We start from the raw sequence: 20,052 nt of genomic DNA on the forward strand, positions 1-20,052 counted from the left end.
GCGGGACGCGCGCTCCGTGCCGGCGCCCGGCCCCGAGCCCGCGCCCCCCCCCCCCGCGTGCCCGCGCCGCTGCGCGATGCAGTGTGGGGAATGGCTGGGGTTGGCTGAAGAGCGCACAGTGGAGTTTTAATGTCCGCCATGTTGGCCATGGCGTATTGAGGAGAGCGAGCGAGCGAGGAGCGGAGCGGCGCGGCCTCCCACCTCCCGGCTGCTCCGAGCGCCCGGACGGCGGGCTCCGCGCTCCGCCCCTCCAGTCCCCGGCAGCGGCGGGCGAGTGGGGACCGAACCCCCGGTTCTCCATGATCCCGCTGGCCGGGGCCGTTTCCCCAGAGCGGAGAGGTATCTGCTGCGCCTGAGATGAGTAAACTGTCGTTTCGGGCGCGGGCGCTAGACGCCTCGAAGCCGCTGCCGGTTTTCCGCTGTGAGGATCTGCCCGACCTGCACGAATACGCCTCGATAAACCGGGCCGTGCCGCAGATGCCCACCGGAATGGAGAAGGAAGAGGAGTCGGTACGTGTTAACTCCCCTGTCCGACCCGCCGCCAGGCCCGCTCCCTCCGCTGCCCGCGGCGGAGCACAGATCCTCACAAAATGGCCGCCATCTTCTCTCCGCCGCCGACTCCCGGCGCCGGCCGGGCCTGCCCCCGCCTCCCCGACCGCGGCCCCCGGCCGCCGCGGCCCGGCGGGGCCTCCTCTCGGGCCACCCGCCGACCCCGGCCACTTGGACCCGGGCCCCGCCGAGTTCGGGCGCCCGAAAGGCACAAAGGGGTCACGTGACGAGGCTGCCGGCAGCCATTTTGTGGTCGTAGAGCTTGGGCTGGGCCTTGTGCAGCCGGAGAGGGGAGCGGGCCGGGATGGGAGCGGCGCCGCCGAGGACCCGCCTGCAGGCCTCTCCGCGGGCCGCTGGGTGGCGCTCCGGGGCCGGCTCGGCCTCCGCGCGCCGCCGCCGCCGGCGGGAGCGCAGGTTCCGGGCGCGCGGGGCGCGCTGCGCTGCGCTGCGGGCGGCGCTGGGCCGGGGGCCGGGGGGCGCGTGCTCGCCTCGGCGCCGGGTCCCGGGGCTAGCGCGTCCCCGCCCCGGCTCTGCGGACGCGGAGGGCGGCGGAGCGCGCTGTCCGGACTGTTTCTTTGGTCCTTGAGGAGACGCTGCAGGTTTGGGGGGCGCACGTGGCTCTTCTGAAGCCTGTAACTTTCTTAATTGCAACCCCCCCGCCGCCCCCCCCCCCCCCCGTAAAACCTGTGTGGCCTGATCGCTGGTTTCTCAACCCAGGGGACGAGAGACCCAGTTTAAGTAGATGTTACAGGTGTACGTTCAGAAGGAGGGCTCTCGCTCCTGCATCCCGAGCTCGGTGAAGTGACCGCCTCCGCAGAAGTCTCACCGTCTTACTGAATTGTGGGGGTTCAGTGTTGACCGCGCGCCGGCGCCTCGCCGCCGCCGTGGCTGCGCCTGTCGCGGAGGTCGGGTCGGACGCCGGGTGACGGAGCCTCCCCCTCGCCCCAGCCCCCGACTCTCGGGAGCCGCGCACCTTGGTTCTCAGGTGCGGCCTGAAACAGGGCGCAGTGATGACAGTTCGAGGAAGTGGAGGAGTCGCTGGATTTGGGCTCCGGTTTTGTGGAAACTTGGACTGTTAAGAAATTTAAATGTAGAAATTATGCTCTGTAATGTTGATTTTTGAAAATAAAGTTATTTAAACTGTTCGGGTTGTTTAACCTTTCAAAGTCAGAGTGTGACAGATGGATGTCACTTTAGAGAGTGGTGTCCTGACTGTGACTTCGCAGATAGTAAGCCCAGCGGTCAGCGCGCGGCCGGGGGTGTGCGGCCTGGTGCCCGCGGTGACACCGACCCTCCTGATTCCGTTCACCTGTATCGGCTTTAGAGCAGAATGGTGCCACTTGTTTATTTTCAAATAAGTGATTTGTTTTAACAATTAAAGCACTTGTGACTGCAGAATCTTGTCTTTTGGTTTTATTTTTGTTTCTAAGTTTTACCGGTAATACTTCAAAGTTGCGGTGTTGATGTTAACACTGCCCTGGAAATTAACTTGTGGCTCTGGTTTTGCAGCCACGGAAGGGGGGAGCCTTGATAAAACAAGACACACTACGGGCACTAGAAATTCTGAAGTCTCGCTTCTGTGGACACCTTGGACTGTCCCAAGAGCCCCAGCCTGAAAGCGGAGCTGAGCTCAACTCAAGTATCAGTGCCTATTAAATTTGGCAGATAATTTTTGTTCACTGAAATAAGTTTGATGTTTTATAGTGCAGTGGATGTCGTTTGTTTGTAACATGTAGAGTCCCTGTTTCTGTGGCATTTTTTCCCCCTTCAGACTACCTTTTCCCATCATTTGTTTAGAGTTTGTTTCACTTCACACCCAACCAAAGCTAAGACCAGTGAAGCGTGGACCTCAGGGGTGGGTGCTGAACTTAACAGAAGGACGTCGGCACCCCCACCTGTGGTTGATCCTGGTGGGATGGGGAGGCCGTGCAGATCACGGTCCTGCAGGGAGCACGTTAACGTTGAAAATGTGTGCTGAGCACAAGTAGAGGGAAATTGAATCCTGAGTTAACCTTAGGAAAACTTGATGATAATACTGCTTAGAAAGACGAAAGGTTATGCCTCTGACGCATTGGGTAGGCTCAGGAGTGACCTAGAACCTGAACGGAGTGACTGGTTTAGACGAAGTCTAACTGATGCTCGTGAAGGAGGGGGCAGTTTCGGATAGGACAGTTGAGGACTTCACCTTAAGAAAGCGTTTCATGATCACATGTGTCTGCAGAATTGTCATGTGAACTACCTGGTAATTGTTACCATATTTTGTTTCTGTGGTAAAGGACAGAAATGCCGAATCTAAACACTTAATATATTCTCATTTAACTTATTTTAGCATTATAAGCTGAACACAATGCCCTAATTAATTAGGAATGCCTCTTAATTTTTAAGAAACAACTTAATAGAAATTCCCTCACCCCGCCCCTCAACATGAATTTTACTCAACTTTAGAGCAGTTAATCGTTTTTTCATGATTTAGTAGGATTGAGAAATAACTCCAGGTTTTAATAAATGAAAGGGCTTGACTGTGTAATGCATTGTAACTTGATAAATCAAAAAGTAACAGTTTTTGATTTAAAAGTAAAGACTTTGATTTAATGATTTACAGAGGTAATTTTCAAATCACAGGAAATCAATAGACTATCAGCTTTAAATATGAAATAAATGAGTCCCTTAGGGGTGTAAAAATGGCCAAAAATTTAAGCAAATGGAGGCACAGAGGTTGCACCGTTGTAATTTTTTAACATTTTAATTTTAAGATTGTAATCTTTAAGGTTAGAAATGTTAAAATACTTAGTGCCTCGGCTTCACCTTTAATTGAAAGGATACTTTTTCCAAGATAGCAGTACTATCAGATGTTTTCATTGAAGTTGATTTATTTTGGTTAAAATTGGAGCTTTACGTTAAGGTATAATTCTCCTTTAGGGATGGTTCTCACTTCAGGAAAGTGGGTTTTAAAGTGATACGTAGCCAAATGGAGCTGCTCGGTTCCTGTCGCAGTTAACTTTTTCATTGGGATGCCAGGGTGTGTGACTCAGTTTATTGTAAGGGGTGGGGCTTACCCTCTCTCCTGTCACTGAGGCTGGTTAGGATTGGATGAGTGATGTAATTAAGATGTTTGTGATGGCACTGCATTGATACTGCCCTACACAGCCACCTTTGGGACTGTTAGAAGTAGGGTCTAGCCATCACGACCCAATACCTGGTTTTAATAGGGCTCTCTGAACAGACAAAATAGTCTCGTACACCTGTCTTTTCTCTAAAACTATGTCCTTCATTACTGGCCCAGTACCAGTGTCATTAAAAGCAAGTTCATAAAGTAGACAGGTCGGTGTTTTTCACTTTTAATTGGGAAGTTGGAAATATGTACATATCTCTGTTAAAAAATAAGCACTATGCTTTTAAAACTTGATAAAAATCTAGTTTTTCTGTTTTATAAAAATAAGCTTAAATCACTTTCAATGATAAATTTAAAAGTTTGACTTATTTTTTTAAAGAAACCAAGAATTTTTCATTTAAAATTTTGTAAACCAAGATTTTTTTAGTCTTTAACGTAGATTCCTGCATTCTGTCCACTGCATTGGAAGTGAAAATAGATACGTGAAATGTCAGTTGTCCTAGAAGCAAAGTTCAATTTTTACAGATAGTTTGACTTAGAGAGGAATTCGGACTATTTGGAGTTTTTTCCATTAAGTAGCAAATAGCGTAGTTAAAATCAAAGATAATTGAGAAGCAATAATAAAGTCTAGTTTCAAGTTTCTACCCTACCCAAGGTATCGTTGAGTTTCTAAGCTGGGGATCTGAGAGTTACGTGGAAATGATGCTGGAAGTAGCGAATCCCATGATACGCCTATAAAATTGTGTGATGATGATATTTCTATGGGGAGAAAATTGGTATTTGTCACCAGTCTCTCAAGATTTTGATAATTTTGATAAGAAAGCTCAAGGTTAAGATTTCAAACTGAGTCATTTTGGTTTCATTAGTATGGAAGTTATGACATCGACTTAAGAAAAATTAAAGGCTGTAGGCAATTCAGGAAGACTGAGGAGACTTGAAAACGAGCGTCAGGCACCTGAGGTCTCCATGTTAGCTCTTGTTTCAGCATCCTTTTGGTAGTTAAGATTTTCGGTTAGTACCATTTGAACTTAGACTTCATTTTCTTATAAAACAATCGTGGAAATGAGTGGGCTCGTGTAGCTAGTGGTGTTTTGTGGGTGCTCGCGGTCTGTAATGGGATTTGTGCAGAACTGCCTTTCCTTTCTCTTAATAGGGCTTCAGTAAAAGTGCCGTCGAAGTGAGGGTGTCTTCAAGTTGTGAGCCAGGGGCAGTAACCTGTGCTTACAGCTCCATGAGTCTGTGGCTGGGATTAAATATTAGACCAGCCATTCCTAGTATTTTGTCTTCTAAAACAGACAAGGTTTTGGTGTTGTCTGTATTCTGCATTCTGCGACACCGCGGTCTGTGGTGAGGAAACAGACGGGAGATGTGTGTCCACGTGCGTGCGTGACGGCAAGAGCTCTGTTTGTAGATGTGAAGGTGTGGGTTCTGACTGTATGTGTGATTCAGTTTTCCTGAAAAAGTACGGGTACTTGTTATCAGCAGTTGTTTAAAGCGTACTCTTAAAACCAGTGGGTAGCATTTTAAAAGGAGTAATAATACCGTGAAGTGATGATACGGGTTGTGATTCTGTTTCTTGGAAGAAGACGACCCACAAGGAAATGAGAATTTCATATTGTAATTCGGGAATAAGATGAATTGTGAGTCTCTAAGTGCAAAAGCAGTTTGAGATTATGAAATATTTAGGCAGAACTAGATTTTGTGTCCTTTACTTTTAAAGTAAGTTTTGAACTTTTATATGTGTAATTTAAGTATACATACATACATGCAAGTATGTATGTAATGTAAGTGTGATTATATTACAGTAATTTCCCTGTGAGAGTAAATCAATTCATGGGGGAGATCAACAAGAAAACAAGTGATTCAAATGTTTTAAACAACTTGGTAGAACTACTTTCAGTAACTACTTGAAGCTGACTTGTCTTCTTCACGTTGGTAAGTGTGGCAAGTGTTTCTTAATCAAGGTGATTAAAGGCCTCTGATTATAGGTAGTGGTTTCGAGCATTTTCAGTATTTTGGACATAGTGGATACCTAGCTTTACACCTTTAAATATATGAATTGAATTTCATCCACCAGCCCCAATATAGGTGGATGAAAACCAAAAACAAACTTGTAGTCAGGGCACGCAGGTCATTGCCTGGGTTGTGGCTTGGATGAATGGGGGTATAATGGGCCCTTTAAAAGGCGGAGCTTTTCCTCAGTTATTTGTTGTTACCAAGGTTATCTTTTAAAAGTTGGTTGAGTTTCGGATATGCGTGGTGACAATTTGCAGAATTTTGCAACAGGTTATTAAATCAAATCATTTTGGTTGAATTTCCTTCAGTATAGCAAGTACTGCCTGAAGAAGTATGATGTAGCCTTAGTAAATTTCAGGGGCAGAGATGACCTGAGGCTTAAAATGTCCTGTGCATAATTTAACACAGGCTCAAATCTTTATATATTGGGATGAATTATTTTGATTATCCTGGAATCACAAGTAGCCATTGTATTTCCTCTGAGAAAAACGTACTTTGGTGTTTGTGGCCTTTGACAAGTCGGTGAACCTTACTTGAATGAACTTTAGTGTCTTTTCACCGGCCGTATGAGGGGGCTCTGAGATGTGGGCAAGAGTGCTGTGCACATGAATTTCTTCATTACCAAGTACTAATTGAGGGTTAGAATCACCTCGCTTTTTGTTGCCATTCAAAACTGTTTACATTTATACAACCCCTTGTGTTTAAGACTATCTGGTATAAATGTGTCAGATGTGTTCTCTGTCCTTAAAGAATTATATGATGTAGTTGTGAAAACTCATGTCTTTAAATGAAGGTGATTATTAGGTGGGAAGAACATCCATCTGGGAGTCCTCAGACCTGAGGCCTCCTCTAGCTTCTGTGTGTTTTCTTGACTGCAAGATGAGGTAGGGCTGTGTTGCTTTCCTGGAGTAATGGTTGTATTATGTCACCAGTGTATTTATATTTAGGTCTGTTTTCATGTGTATTCTGTGTGTTTGTAGAATAATCACGAAGTCTTTAGCTGGTGGCTTCATTTGCATGTTACCGAAGCATAATTTACACAGGAGTGAAAGTGGTCTGGGCGCCTGGGTAGCGGGTTCCAGCTTAGTCTGGGAGGGTTCCCGTTCTGAAGGACTTGAATGTAGATGGGTGTGGTGGTCACAGAACGCTGGGACTCTTATGAGAATGTGAAATTAGAGCCAGAAGTGTGTAGTGATGGTTGCAAATTCGTGCTTTACCTATAAGGTGGTAGAGTCTGAAGGGGAAACAGCATATAAACACGGCTGTTTTGAAGTCTACAGCAAGAATTGAATCATTGTCTTAGTAGCTGAGTGGAAATTTTTGAGATACATTGTACAAAGACTAAGAAAATAGAGATAAATGCGTTTCCATTCATTTTTGTAGCAAATATCCATCGTACCTTCCCAGTGAGTAAGGACTGTTGCTGGCCCGCGGGCCGGACCGTGAACAAGCAGCCCCCTCCTCGCGGCCGGGGGGCCTGGCTGTGCTGGGGGGCGGGGCTTGTCTGCCTCCCTGACTGCTGCACTTTCCGCACCCGACAGTGCTGGCACGCAGTCAGTGTTCAGTGTCTGTTTCATTGGATGACTGAATTCTAATGAGGAAACACAGACAAGAAGCAAATAAATAAAAGTTAAAAAGTAACAACTTGTATGTGGCAGTGGAACAGGACAGGACAGAATTTCAGGTGGAAGGAGAAGGGCGGAAATTTCTTTGCATAGTCAGTCGAGGAACATTGGATGTGAAGCTTGAATGGTGGGAGAAGCCAGCCCTGTGAAGACCTGGGTGCGGAGCATCCAAGGCAGAGAGCCCCCAGCTGCAGAGAGGCTGAGGCAGGAGCAGAGAGAAGGCCCGGTGGCTGGAGCGGAGTGGCAGAGGGCCGTGTGGTATGAGCCGAAGGCCTGGAGGAAGTTGGGGGTCTGTATCTGGGGAGGTAATGTCGGCTGTACAAGGAGTGGGTGGCTGTGAGATGAAGTAAGCCTGTAGAGACTTTCAGGCAAGGGACTGACACGATCTGAATTATGTTTTTTTTTTCAAGATTCTTCTCACTACCATGTGGAGAAAGTCATATGGGGCAGGAGTGAGTTGATGGTGCTTTAATCAGGGTGGCAGCAGCAGCGAAGAAGAAAATGGTTGGATTGCAGGTAGGACCAACAGGATGTGGCTGACAGACTTGGATGTACTAGATGGAGACAAAGAATCAAAGATAACCCCTGACTTTTGCCGTGAGCAGCTGGGTGGATGGATGGTTAAGAGGGGGAACCGGAGGAGGGAGGGGTATAAAGGATGGGCTTGTGTGAAGGGCCTCTTGCCCGTTTGTATTTAATTGTGTGTGCAGGAACGTAATGCATTAGAGCAGTTTCCACTAGAATGGTGTGAGATTTAGAAGCCATGGGCTGGCACCATAAATTTGAAAGTCTTTGGGATGTAGGTGGTTTTTAAAGCTGTGCCTTGAGGCTCAAGTAGAGGAGGAGCTATTGGAGAAGTAGGAGGCAAATGAGGAGAAAGGTGTCTCCAGAAAGAAGGACAGTGGTTAACTACGTCCACTGAGAATATGAGGAGGGGAAGTGACCGCTTATTCTGATCAGATGCGTGCTGCTGTCCTATTTGCGGTGGGAAGGAAAATGCAGTTGGGAAAGAAGAAATACCGAAAGATAAACAAAGGGTCATAGCAAGCATAGACGACTCTTTGGAAGAGTTCTGCTACCAAGAGGAGCAGAAGAAAAAGGCCGACAGCTGAAGGGGTTGAGGGGATCTGCACATGATTTCTTCTAAGAATGAGTCACAGAGTTGCCGCAGACGGGCTGGGGGAGCAGAGCTGAGCCGCCATTGCCCCGATCACCACCTAAGAGTTTCCAGGCTACAAGCACAGGTGACTCCTTGAGTTGAAAAGACAGAGAGTTCCGAGTGGGGAGGCGGAAGTGGGTTCAGGGCAAGGTACCAGAGATGCACAGGGATCTGCAGAGCGGTCTCTTGAGTCTTTGGCTGAAAACTGACGTGATGATCTGAGCCTGTCTATGGGGAGGCTTCTGAGACTTGGGGGGAAAGCCGCTGGCAAGAAGTAGGAGAAGCATTTCTGGGAGCTCACGTGAGGCTGGGAGTGTGCTGTGTCCTCACTGGGGTGGAAAGACCCCCTAACACAGAGGGCATCAGATCAGAGCTCTCCGAAGGGTTACTTCCTTGGTAGTGGGGACAGATCAGCTCTAGCCTAAATGAGCCTGGACTCGCCCTAATAAAGACTGAGCATTAGCCTCAGAGGGTGCAGCGCATTCAGGCAGCAGTCCCAGAGTGAAGCCCCCAGACGCTGAAAGAAAGACTCACAGGTCGTGGAATATGAAACTTAGTGTTTGGCATCCAATGAAAAAATTACCCAGGTGTGCTTTTAAGTTTGATTAGATCCCATTTATTTTTGCTTTTATTTCTATTACCCCAGGAGCTGGTTCAAAAAATACATTGCTGTGATGTATGTTCAGGAGTGTTCTGGCAGTGTTTTCCTCTAGGAGTTTTGTAGTGTCTGGTCTTACATTTAGGTCTTTAATCCATTTCGAGTTTATTTTTGTATATGGTGTTAGAAAGTGGACAGGCAGCTGTCCAGTTCTCCCAGCACCACTTACTGAAGAGACTGTCTTTTTTCTATCATATATTCTTGCCTCCTTTGTCATAGATTAATTGACTATAAGTGCATGGGTTTATTTCTGGACTTTTTATGCTGTTTCATTGATCTATGTGTTTGTTTTTGTGCCAGTACTGTACTGCTTTGAGTACTGTAGCTTTGCACAGCTAAGGATACCGTCAACAAAATGAAAAGACAACCTATAGAATGGGAGGAAATATTTGCAAATGATGCAGCTGACAAAGGACTAATTTCCAGAACATACAGACAGCTCATACACCTTAATAGCAAGTAACCCAGTCAAAAATTGGGCTGAAGAACTAAATTGACATTTCTCCAAAGAAGGTATCCAGGTAGTCAACAAGGACATGAAAAGATGCTCAACATCACTAATTGTTAGAGAAATGCAGATGAAAACTACAATGAGATATGACCTCACACCAATCGGAATGGCTGTCATTAAAAAGTCTGCAAACGATAAATACTGGAGAGTGTGGAGAAAAGGGAACCCTCCTTCATTGTTGGTGGGAATGCAAATTGGTGCAGCCACTATGGAGAACAGTATGGAGGTTCCTTAAAAAACTGAAAATAGACTTACTGTATGATCCATCAACCCCACTCCTGGGCATATACCTGGAGAAAAATATAATTCAAAAAGATCCATGCACCCCAGTGTTCACAGCAGCACTATTTACAATAGCCAACACATGGAAACAACCCCAGTGTCCATTGACAAATGACTGGGTAAAGATGTGGTATATTTATACAATGGAATACTTCTTAGCCATAAAAAAGAAAAAAATAATGCCATTTGCAACAACGTGGATGGACCTGGAGATCGTCATTCTAAGTGAAGTAAGCCAGAAAGAGAAAGAAAAATGCCATATGATATTGCTTATGTGTGGAATCTTGGGGGGGAAAAAAGGACACAAATGAACTTGTCTACAAAACAGAAACAGACTCACAGACATAAGAGAACAAACTTATGGTTACCAGTAGGTAAAGGGGGTGGGAAGGGATAAATTGGGAATTCAAAAGTTGCACCTCTTGGGGGAGGGATGGAAATGTCAGCTCTCCTGATTGTGTCTGTGGTGATTTCACAGGTGTGTCCATCTATCACAATGCATCAAACTGTACATCTGAAACACGTGTAGTTTACTGTACAGGAACCAGACCACCATAAAGGCGTTTTAAAAAAATTACCAGGTGTGCAAAGAAGCTTTAAAATCTAACCAGTAACTGAGGAAAAGTTAAAACAGAAAGACACACAGAAATAACCCAGGTAATGTAGAATTAGTAGACAGAAATGTTAAAGTAGCTGTTATAAATAAGTAAGAGTTACTAGAACTAGTGTAATAATTTGAATGATGTCATTAAACAGAATAAAATCATCCTATTTCCTATTCTGCTCAAGGACTTTGTTCCTAAAGCTGTTTTGTCTTTTCCTGGATCAGTTTCATCAAGGGCTTGGTCACTGATAAAAGCAGAAACACATTTTCCTTTTTAAAAGAAAGGGCGGCTATGGTCTGATGGGTTGACAGAGGCGGCAGTGGGAGGATGGGTCATTTGTCATGATTCTGTTTTCTCTGTGAAGTAGGAGCTATTTTCTCTGTGAAGTAGGAGGTGAGGTCATTACCTGAGACTGGGAGGGCCTCAGACAGAGGTGTGTGGGAACCTGACTTACTGGAGAATGCAGTGGGATTCATGGACTGGCTGGGGCTCGGTATTGGTGACTGTTTTTTTTGTTTTTTAATGTTTTTTATTGATTTATAATCATTTTACAATGTATCAAATTCCAGTGTAGAGCACAGTTTTTCAGTTATACATGAACATATATATATTCATTGTCACACTTTTTTCTCTGTGAGCTACCACAAGATCTTGTATCTATTTCCTTGTGCTACACAGTATAATCTTGTTTATCTTGGTGACCGTTTAAAATTAGAACAGCCTGCTCACGTGGGCAGTGGAGTGCAAGCATTCAGCTCGAGTTTAAGAATAAAGTAGATCTATAATGACATGTTTCTAGGGTTGAGGTTTGCCTGGCAAGGACCAAGGAGGAAGAGAGGGATGAGGGTCAACTCACCATGTTTGTGAGGTAGAGCATCGGGACACACTGCGGGTCTAGACACCCGGGAAGAAGACAGCAGGGCGCTGGTGAGGAGTGGGGCGCGGGCGCGGCTTCTGGAGGAGGTTTGTGAGAAGGGAGACTAAGTCGCAAGGGTGGTGGTTAAAGAGGGAGATGCTTGGATTGAGGTTTCAGAGGTGACACAGTTACTGGTGATGTCTGGGTGCAGGGGTGGGGGCCGACGTGGGTGAGAAGGTGGTGGTGGTAGATGCGTCTGCCGCGTGGGTGTCATCACTCAGGGTGATGCCGGAGGAGCAGGGCGGTTGGGAAGGAGGCCGGGAACTCCGTGACTGACCGATAGAATGGATGTGGCGGCTCCGAGGAGGGAGAGGGACAGTATGAATATCTGAGGGGTGACAACTTCTGACAGACAGCAGAGAGGAAATGGTACGGGACCAGCAGCCAGAGGCAGGGAGGACACTTTGCTGTCCAAGTGTGTGGGACGTGGGAAAATAAACAGCTGCTCTTGGAAGGGCTGAGGGAGGACTGATGTTGGGAGCTCTGCCAGGCTCCGAATAGGGCAGGAAGATGAGGGCGCACTGAAGGAAGCTGCCACTGTAGAGAGGAGTGGTGTTGAGACTGGAGGATAGTGGAAGAGTGGGGAGGGGTGGAAAATGGGGTCATATCTGGGGTGTTAGATCAGAATGGTGATAAACGCTAGCCAGGGTGATGCTGGGTGGTGCCGTCAGGTCTTGACCTCTTGTTGGTAAAGGAGCTGAAGAATCACGGGATTCACCCAGCCAGCCACAGATGCACAGATAGTTCAACAAGTGTCCTGCTAGAGATTCTGGATGCTCGGGACCCTTCCTGCGGCTAGAGATGGTGGGATAGGCTAGAGGGAGGGCCACCCCACGAGGTAGAGCCTGGTGGCTCGAGGTGAACTCCCAGGCACGCCTGTCACTCCTGCTGCGCGGCTGTGTGAGAATCTTTCCGAGAAGGGCTTTGCACAGCACCCTGTTTCAGGACCCAGAAGTGGGGCCTTTAGGGTGGGGCATCTGACAGCTGCCCTCCTGTGCAGTGCTTCTCTCTCCCTCAGGACATTCTGGGAGATTGTCAGGGTGCTTTTTGATTGTGACAGGTCAGGGGAGGAGCTGTTGGGGCCAGGGGCGGTGTAAGTTCCACCGTGCGGAAGGTAGTCCTGCAAAACAGAGAATTGCCCGTTTGACTTTTTAACTGTCTCACAGGATGTGCCAGCTGGTGAAATTTCCATGTATAAATTAAGAGTCTAGAATCTGATTCTGTTTCACAAATTTTGTATAATTTTGGTATTATATTTTCCAGGACTGCAACTAGTATATAAAATAAGGGGATGTTCTACTTTATTTTGTTTAGAACTTGTGCAGGAATTGTTACCATTTTGCAAATAACTTCATCAACACCGTTAGTGGTATTTGAGTCAACAGTAGCACAGATCTGCAAAAAAGTCTGTTTTTTTAGCTCTTACATTCACGATTCTGTGTAGACACATAAGCTTCATTTTGTCTTCCTCGGTATATAACCCCAGTTATTTACATGTTGAAATACGTAACATTTTATTATAAATTACTTTAATTTCTCTTTTGTTTTGCAATTAGATCCTTGGGTTGATTTTTTGAAAAACTTAAGTAGAATAGTGGTGTAATTTGAAAAGAGGGTGCATTGGGTCTGATGGGGTTGAAAACAGCTGGGTTCAAAACACAAGCTGTGGAGTGAGGTCACAGCTAAGGTGCTCTTACAGTCGCGCTGCATCCCTACGTGTGGCGTGAGAACGGAGCAACCTGGGAAAAGCATACAGCTTCCGTATATAGTGAGTGCTCAGATCTTTTCTCCTCGTTATTTTGGTTTAATTTTTGTCCTTGAAGGATGGAAATGTGTTTTTTAGGTAGGATTTTAAAATTTCAACTGATTTCCATCGCAGCCAATGGTTTTTGTTACGGAGTGTTTTGACAGTGAGTGGATACTGATTTTTGTACAGAATATCTAGTTGTACTTATGATGGAATGTGGCGTAACAGGCAGAGTACCAAGAAACCATGGCCTGAAGTCGGTCGTGTCGAGGGTGTCAACCCACACGGATTATCTTCTCAACTTAAATACATGCTTGGTTTCCCAGCCTCTGGTGTATAAAATGCTTCTTGAAGAACTTGTCAGCTGGAAAAAAAAAGTTTTCTGTACTTTTTGACAGGTTCTGTGAGTTTTGGTGACTTGCAGTTCTTGAGGCCGCTCCTCCACACACGCCTGTGCGTTTGGATCTCAGGGTTTCTGACGCAAGGTTGGGGCGCCCTCTAATTGTGACAGGCTTGTCGTTACTTTTTAGCTGGCCTCCCGACTCTCGCTTTCTAGTTTACAGCCCCTCAAAGTCATCAGGGTGATGTTTTAAAAATACGAGTCTGGTGGCTATTTTGCTGTCTAAAACTGTGAGAGTGCTCCTTTTGCAGATAGAACAACGTGCAGAAACCTTTCAGTAGCGTTTACTGGGCCCTGTGCGCTCTGGCCTCTGTCTTTTCCCTTCCCCTCCGTAAGCTCTGCATTAGTTGTTTTTTCTGCGTAACAGATTACTCCCAAACTTAACAGCTTAAAACAACAGACACTTAGTATCGCACACCATTTCTGAGGGTTAGGGATCTTAGGAGCGGTTTATCTGGGTGATACTGGCTCAGGGTCTTTCACAGAGTCCCAGTAACGCCATTGGTTAGGGCTTCAGTGGGCTTCCCCCAGAGGGGGTGACCCCACAGAGAGAGTGCACAGTCTTCTGTGACTTAATTTCTGGAAATTACCATCACTTGTCATATGCTGCTGGTGACACAAACCAGCCCTGGGCAGGGGCTGCACAAATCTGTGCGCCTGGAAATGCGGGTCGTTGGAGGCCGGTCGCCACAGCTGACCGCAGGCAGGATGTTCTCACTGCCGCCCGAAGCCCCCCGAAGGCTCCTCTCATGGTGGCGTGAGGGTTCCATCCACACGGGGTTCAGGTACAGCTGAGGCTTCTCACGTGTAGTTCCTTAAGTGCAGCCTCTCACGTACGAATCCCTCTCCACCATGAGGCCACAGAGAGGCATCTGCTCCCCGGCCAGTACGCAGTATTGGGCCAGGCCTGGAGTAACCACCATGAAGCGTTCCTATTCAAAGGAAGACAGAGGGTGGGGTGGGAGGCAGAGGCCGTCCCTGGTCCGTAGCGTTTCTGGAATCCAGTCAGGCAGATGATGGTGACTCCTTGGTTGAACGTCAGTCCCTGGGCCCAGGTCACCCCAGCTGTCAGCTTTGCCCATTGGGCATTTAGGTCACCCTTCCTTTTTCATGAAGGTAGAACATGTTTGCTTCTGGGTTTTCTTAACTTGCTCCCTGCCAAAATTTAGGCCTCTGAAGTCCTCTTTTCATTTTGTACTGTCTTGTCTCCATCAGTTCAAGGTAGTATTTCTAAATATATAATTCTTTTAAAAACTTTGTGGGTCTTCTGTGAATTCTATTGGAGTCTGTTCCATTAGCTGAGAGCCACTCCCATGAGCATCTTGGAGGTAAGCCTTTTACTAGCTTGAGCGTCTGCCTAGAGACCATACCCGTCAGCTTCCTGACAGCCTTACTGTTTGATTGAGAGAATCTTTGAAGCACGTGGTTCTGTTTGGCCTTTTGTCTGACTGAAGAGTACTCTGAGGCGTCATCTTTGATCTTTCTGAGGTCTTAACAAAAGGTTTTGCAGTCACTCGGCTTAGTTTTTAGGCCCTGTTTTTTCTCTCAGTGTCCTGGATTTGACCTTGGCTCAGAATCCATTTCTGAATGTTAGCACCATTTGCAGTCTGGCGAGACTGCAAATTGTCAAAACCATCGAGTCCTGGCTTCTTTCGAATGGTTCTTCATTTAGTTTATTTCTTTTCATTTTTTACCATATATAGCAGAATAACAAGGTGGCACTTTCTGCTCTCTGGTTGAAAATCTCCTTAGCTAGTTCTCCAGTTATTAGGTAAATTTTCTGCTTTGCACATAACAGAGGTGACGGTGTTACTAAACTTTCTGCTTCCTAACCCTTCCTCTAGTTTCCAGTGGACATAGCCCTCACTTCTCTGCCCTCACCTCTCTCATGAAACACCATGAGACTTTTATTAACAGCTTCTTCATTAATACTGTCCTCCAAGACCGTGGTCTGGTGTCGAAGCCATTCCAACAATTTAGGTTTCTTTTATGCATTGAGGACTCTTGGTACCAGTGTCTGTTATCTGTTGCTGCATAACTGATCCCAGTAAACACGGGTGGTTCTGGTTCAGGGTCTGCAGAAAGCAGGGCAGTGTTGGAGTCATCACATGGCCTCTCTGTGACTAATTGTGTGTCCTCACAACCTGACACCTGGCTCCCCCAGAGCAAATGATCCAAGAAAAAGTGCGTGGAAGTGAGTGAGAGTGCTTAAGACGGAAGCTGCCATCTTCCATAACCTTGTCCTGGAAGGGCTGGCCGCCCCTTGTACCGTGTGCTGTTGGTCACACGGGCCAGCACTGGCACAGCGGGGGAGAGCCTGCCCCAGGGGGCGGATCCAAGGGGTCGGGCCCCTGGGGGGCCGCCTGGAGTCTGCTCCATAAGCTGAACCCTGTGCCGGACCTAATGTGCTCTGGGTTCCTCTCGTCTGCCTTTGCTTACATCGCCCCTCTGGGTGTCTTTCCTTCCCCGAGCTCGACCAACGTCTGTGAAGCCCTCCTTGACTTACCCTTTCCAAGGGATATTACTTGGAGTTTTGGAAAACATTCATTTTATATGATTGTTTCTTTCACTGTACTTCAAAGCCCATTGAAAGCAGAAACAGTGTTGTATCTTAAAAACTTAATATTGTTCTGGTGTAAATGTTTCTTCAATGTTTAAACATTATGGAAAAATCTAGGTACTTTATGATTATTTGTATTCTACAGTGGTGGTCAGGGACCTGTTTTCACTGCCTTCGGACTTTTGGAGTGAGGGTAGTCAGTAGGGTTTAGGCTGTGGTCCTGCGTGTTTTTCCTCTAAGATTGGGGATGACGTGAGACATTCCAATAATCCAAAATGTTAAGCCAGAGAAAATGTCATAACCTTTCCCTAAACTGCTGAAAGTGCTTATTTTATATTGTGTTGTTTTATCAAATATTTGTCAACTTACACTTACAAAGTATAATGGTAAATATTATGGGTCCACAGATATATCTTTTCCTTTAAGGAGCTTATAGTTCACATTGTAAATAAACCATAATCTGAGGCAGTCTTTCCAGTCCCTGTTGTAAAGATCAGAAACACCTACTTTTACATTGAGTAGCTTGTACATTATCACTCAGAGTCTAATAAAACCATGTCAGCCAACTTCTCACATTGAGATTCTGAAAAGTCATCTCTTTTCTTCCCCCCATTTGAAGGTAAAATCATGCAAAATCAAAATCAATTATTTCACTTTAAAGCTTTTACATTAAAATTCTCTCTGATCTGAAAATGTCTTGGAAACCAAGATTTTGGTTGCAGTGATCTTTTTATTACCTTCTTTGAAGTTTCTTTTTCATCTGTCACAGTAGCATCTTGACACTGTATGTGAAAATTCTGTATGAATGTTTTTCCCGTGAATTCTTCCTCTGTAATACAATTCTAGTAAAATAAAAGCAGTCTTTTTGTTCTTTATACCAGGGAAATATCTCAGAATCAATTCCATAAAAATACACTCTGATTCCTTTGTCTTGGTTTTTCTATACACCATTTAAAAACATATGTTGAGTTCTGTTTATCTTTTCTGAACTTTTACACTGTGATTTTGTAGAATACGCTTCAGAAATTCTTACCTTTTTGTAGTGATGAAACAGTTTTGTTGATTATGGACAGAATACAGAAAAGCTTGCGATAGGATTAACATTTTTTCTGGTCTTTCTATTTTTAGGACTGGGCTTTTTCCATGTAAAACTTTTCAGTTGAACCTTAATTCTTACTCATATCTGAAATTCTTGCTTCTCAAGGATGCCTTATACTTTGTATCACTAGCAAGAAAACAATTTAAAACTGTAATGTCTCTTTACTTCTGGGCCCATCCATTTTAAATCCTTTCTGGAATAAATCTTAAGTTTGAATTAAAAATCTGATTTCTAAGATTCCAGCCTACGAGTTTTCACTAATCACCCTGCCTAATCACTTGGGAAGAGATGGAATATGAGTGTTGCTGGGCCTGAAGGAGAGGCATCATTGTGACACAGATGTTACGCTGTCCTTTGAGTGTAATGTATTCAGGTTTGCTGTGAATCACAGTGGAGAAAGTGGAGAACCAGGGTGAGAGTTCCCATAGGCTGGCGAGAGTTGAAAATGCCCTGAATACAAATTCCAGTTTGCAGCGTAGTGATGTTTAATTTCCTGATGAGTTCAGACATGATCGTCTTCATTGCCACCTCCCTAATTCAGGGCGCCGCCTTCTCTTGCCTGGATTTCAGTGCCTTCCTAACAGATCTTCCCAAGACTGCAACTGCTGCCTTTCTTGGTATTCTCAACACAGCCAGTGGTCCTTTGAAAACTGAAACCATTGTGTCGCTTCCTGCTAACGACCTGTACAGGGTTCCTGTTGCTTTTCAAGTGGCTTATATAGGAGGCCTCATGGAATCTGGCCCTGCCTGCTTTCTGTTCCTCCAAAGCCTTCGGGCTCCCTCCAGCCACAGGGTCCTCTCTCCTTTACTCCTGGTACTGAACCGTGACTCCTCTGTGGGTTGGTCTGGGAGTCTCCCACTGATCCCGGGGCCACGTCGTTAGATGCCTGCCCGCTGGGGTAGGTCTGTTGCGTGCTCCCACAGTAGCTCATCTGTCTGGCAGTTACTGTTGTGAACTTCCATTCCACTTGTGTAGTCACCTGATGAGTCTTCACATGGCCGAGCTCCAGGCAGCTTTGGCTTCGGAGCTTCGTGCCTCCATTACTTGTTGAATGACTGAGTTGGCCTACTGCTAATTTATTCATATGTTTTTAGCTCATTCTGTCCCAGAGCTGTGTTTAGAGATTAGGAACATAACTCTCTTTGTAATTTAGAATTACATGAGGATAACGATTCCTCCATCAGATTCTCCCTCTGTGTGATTACTGTGTGAGCAGAAACATCACCTAACCATAGACCTCGTGTTTATCGTCTGTGGAAGGAATCTGATCTATACACTTGCCTCTGACTCAGTTGTTCAGTGGTGTTACTGGTTTCCCTCCATTTATCAGGATAGGCAAGGCCGTAATGTCAACATACAGTCCTGAAATCTTGTGGCTTTATAACAGAAACGGACTTCTAACACGACTTTATCCCCTGGGTGGATTCGGGGGCTCTGTTCTACATGACCTCACTCCAGGGTCCAACCAACAGGAGCCTCCATCCTGCACACTGCTGGATGAGGAAAGCGCTCTGGGAGAGCTCGTGTCTTGTGCCAGTTACTCAGATGCTCTGGCCGGAAGCCAGGCAGGAGGTTCTGTATCATCTCAACTCACAACTAATTGGCCAGAACAAGTTGCATGGCTCCACCTAAACATCTGGTTGACCAGGAGATACAATCCTACCATAAGACCAGAAGGCGAAGAACAAAAATTCTGGGCAAAGAACAGTAATGACAGGTCAGCCCTTCTGGTCACCCAAAGACGTGGCTCACTCGCCTTCCCACAGACAGAATGTACTCATCTCCCCGTGGTCCCTGCTGGACAGCACAAGCCTGAAGTATTGGGATTTCCAGGTGATACACGTAGCTCTCTGCCTCAGGTTTGGGTGTGCCTCCTCTTGTGATCTGGAGATCCGTGGATGAAAGTATCTGCACCCTCGTACCCACACATACCCCGGCATACGTCGGAACACGCTGGAGGCGTGGTGACCACAGTCAGCGCTCCCTTTTGGGGTTGGAAACCCAGCAGCCGCGAATCCACAGCAACTCAAAAGTCCCACCGGGCCAGCTTTATAAGGTCCCCTCCCCCTGGATGTGGGGAATATTCTTGTTTAGGTGCCGAGTGCACACTCCTGGAGGGGCTGTGTTCCGTGTGTCTGGCACTGACAGCTCAGAGACTCCTCCTTTCCATCACCTCCCTCGCCTCATCTGAAGTGCGCTTTGGACAGTAAGCCCTTTGAGGGCCAGGCGTGTCACAGCCTGCTTCCTGCCTGCAGGAGGCGGGAGACCTGTGCACTTTTACGTCAACCTGGTTTCAGTCTGGGCTCTTGCTTTCTGTCTGTCTGTTGGCAGCACAACTCGAGGCCTCTAATGTGTTTCTGTGTAGCTCGGTGTGCGAGATTGCCTGCACTCTGCTCTTTGCCCGGCTGGCTGGCTGTCTCCTGGACGCCTATACCCGCAGCCTGTTCGCTCTTGCTGGAAGAGCTGCACCCTAGTGTCTCTGTCTCTGCTTCCTCTGAGCATTTTGTTCAACTGAAAGCATTTGCTGGGTGTTCAGTTTTATGTGGGTCTCTGCTCTGAGACTAATCCATTCAGATGTTCTAACTGTGGGTATCACGGTCATACCTTGGTTTGAACCTTACCCCCTGCTTTTGTTAGTTAGAGGCCTTCTTGATTTTTTAATTTATGGTTTAAGTTGAGAAGCACTCTTCAAACACTGCACAGCTTCAGATTTTTGAACTCTTTTCCTTCATTCCTGCTTACTTACAGACTGGTCAGTTTTAAAAATTTGTTTCTTTAACACCAAGCACAGCGCAACCAGCACAGCATTTTA

The 20,052-nt window shown here is 46.3% G+C and overlaps 1 protein-coding gene across 5 annotated transcripts in view; it reads left to right on the forward strand.

The window, feature by feature from the left end:
* Positions 1 to 20,052, forward strand: part of EPC1 (enhancer of polycomb homolog 1) — an 89,396-nt gene that overhangs the window by 25,687 nt on the left and 43,657 nt on the right. For 2 of the 5 annotated variants that reach the window (XR_010377995.1, XR_010377996.1), the window contains exon 1: positions 66 to 510. The exons of 1 other annotated variant lie outside the window; for it this stretch is intronic. Coding sequence is in view for 2 of the 4 variants with exons in the window: in XM_064479560.1 (XP_064335630.1) it covers positions 358 to 510 (153 nt within the window). In the remaining 2 variants the exon portion in view is untranslated. Of the gene's footprint in view, positions 1 to 65; positions 511 to 7,712; positions 7,819 to 20,052 lie in introns of those variants that run through there. 2 more of the 5 variants (XM_064479561.1, XM_064479560.1) reach the window with 2 other exon arrangements.

This window comes from Camelus dromedarius, chromosome 26, assembly GCF_036321535.1.
Source record: "Camelus dromedarius isolate mCamDro1 chromosome 26, mCamDro1.pat, whole genome shotgun sequence".
In the NCBI taxonomy this organism is placed as follows: domain Eukaryota; kingdom Metazoa; phylum Chordata; class Mammalia; order Artiodactyla; family Camelidae; genus Camelus; species Camelus dromedarius.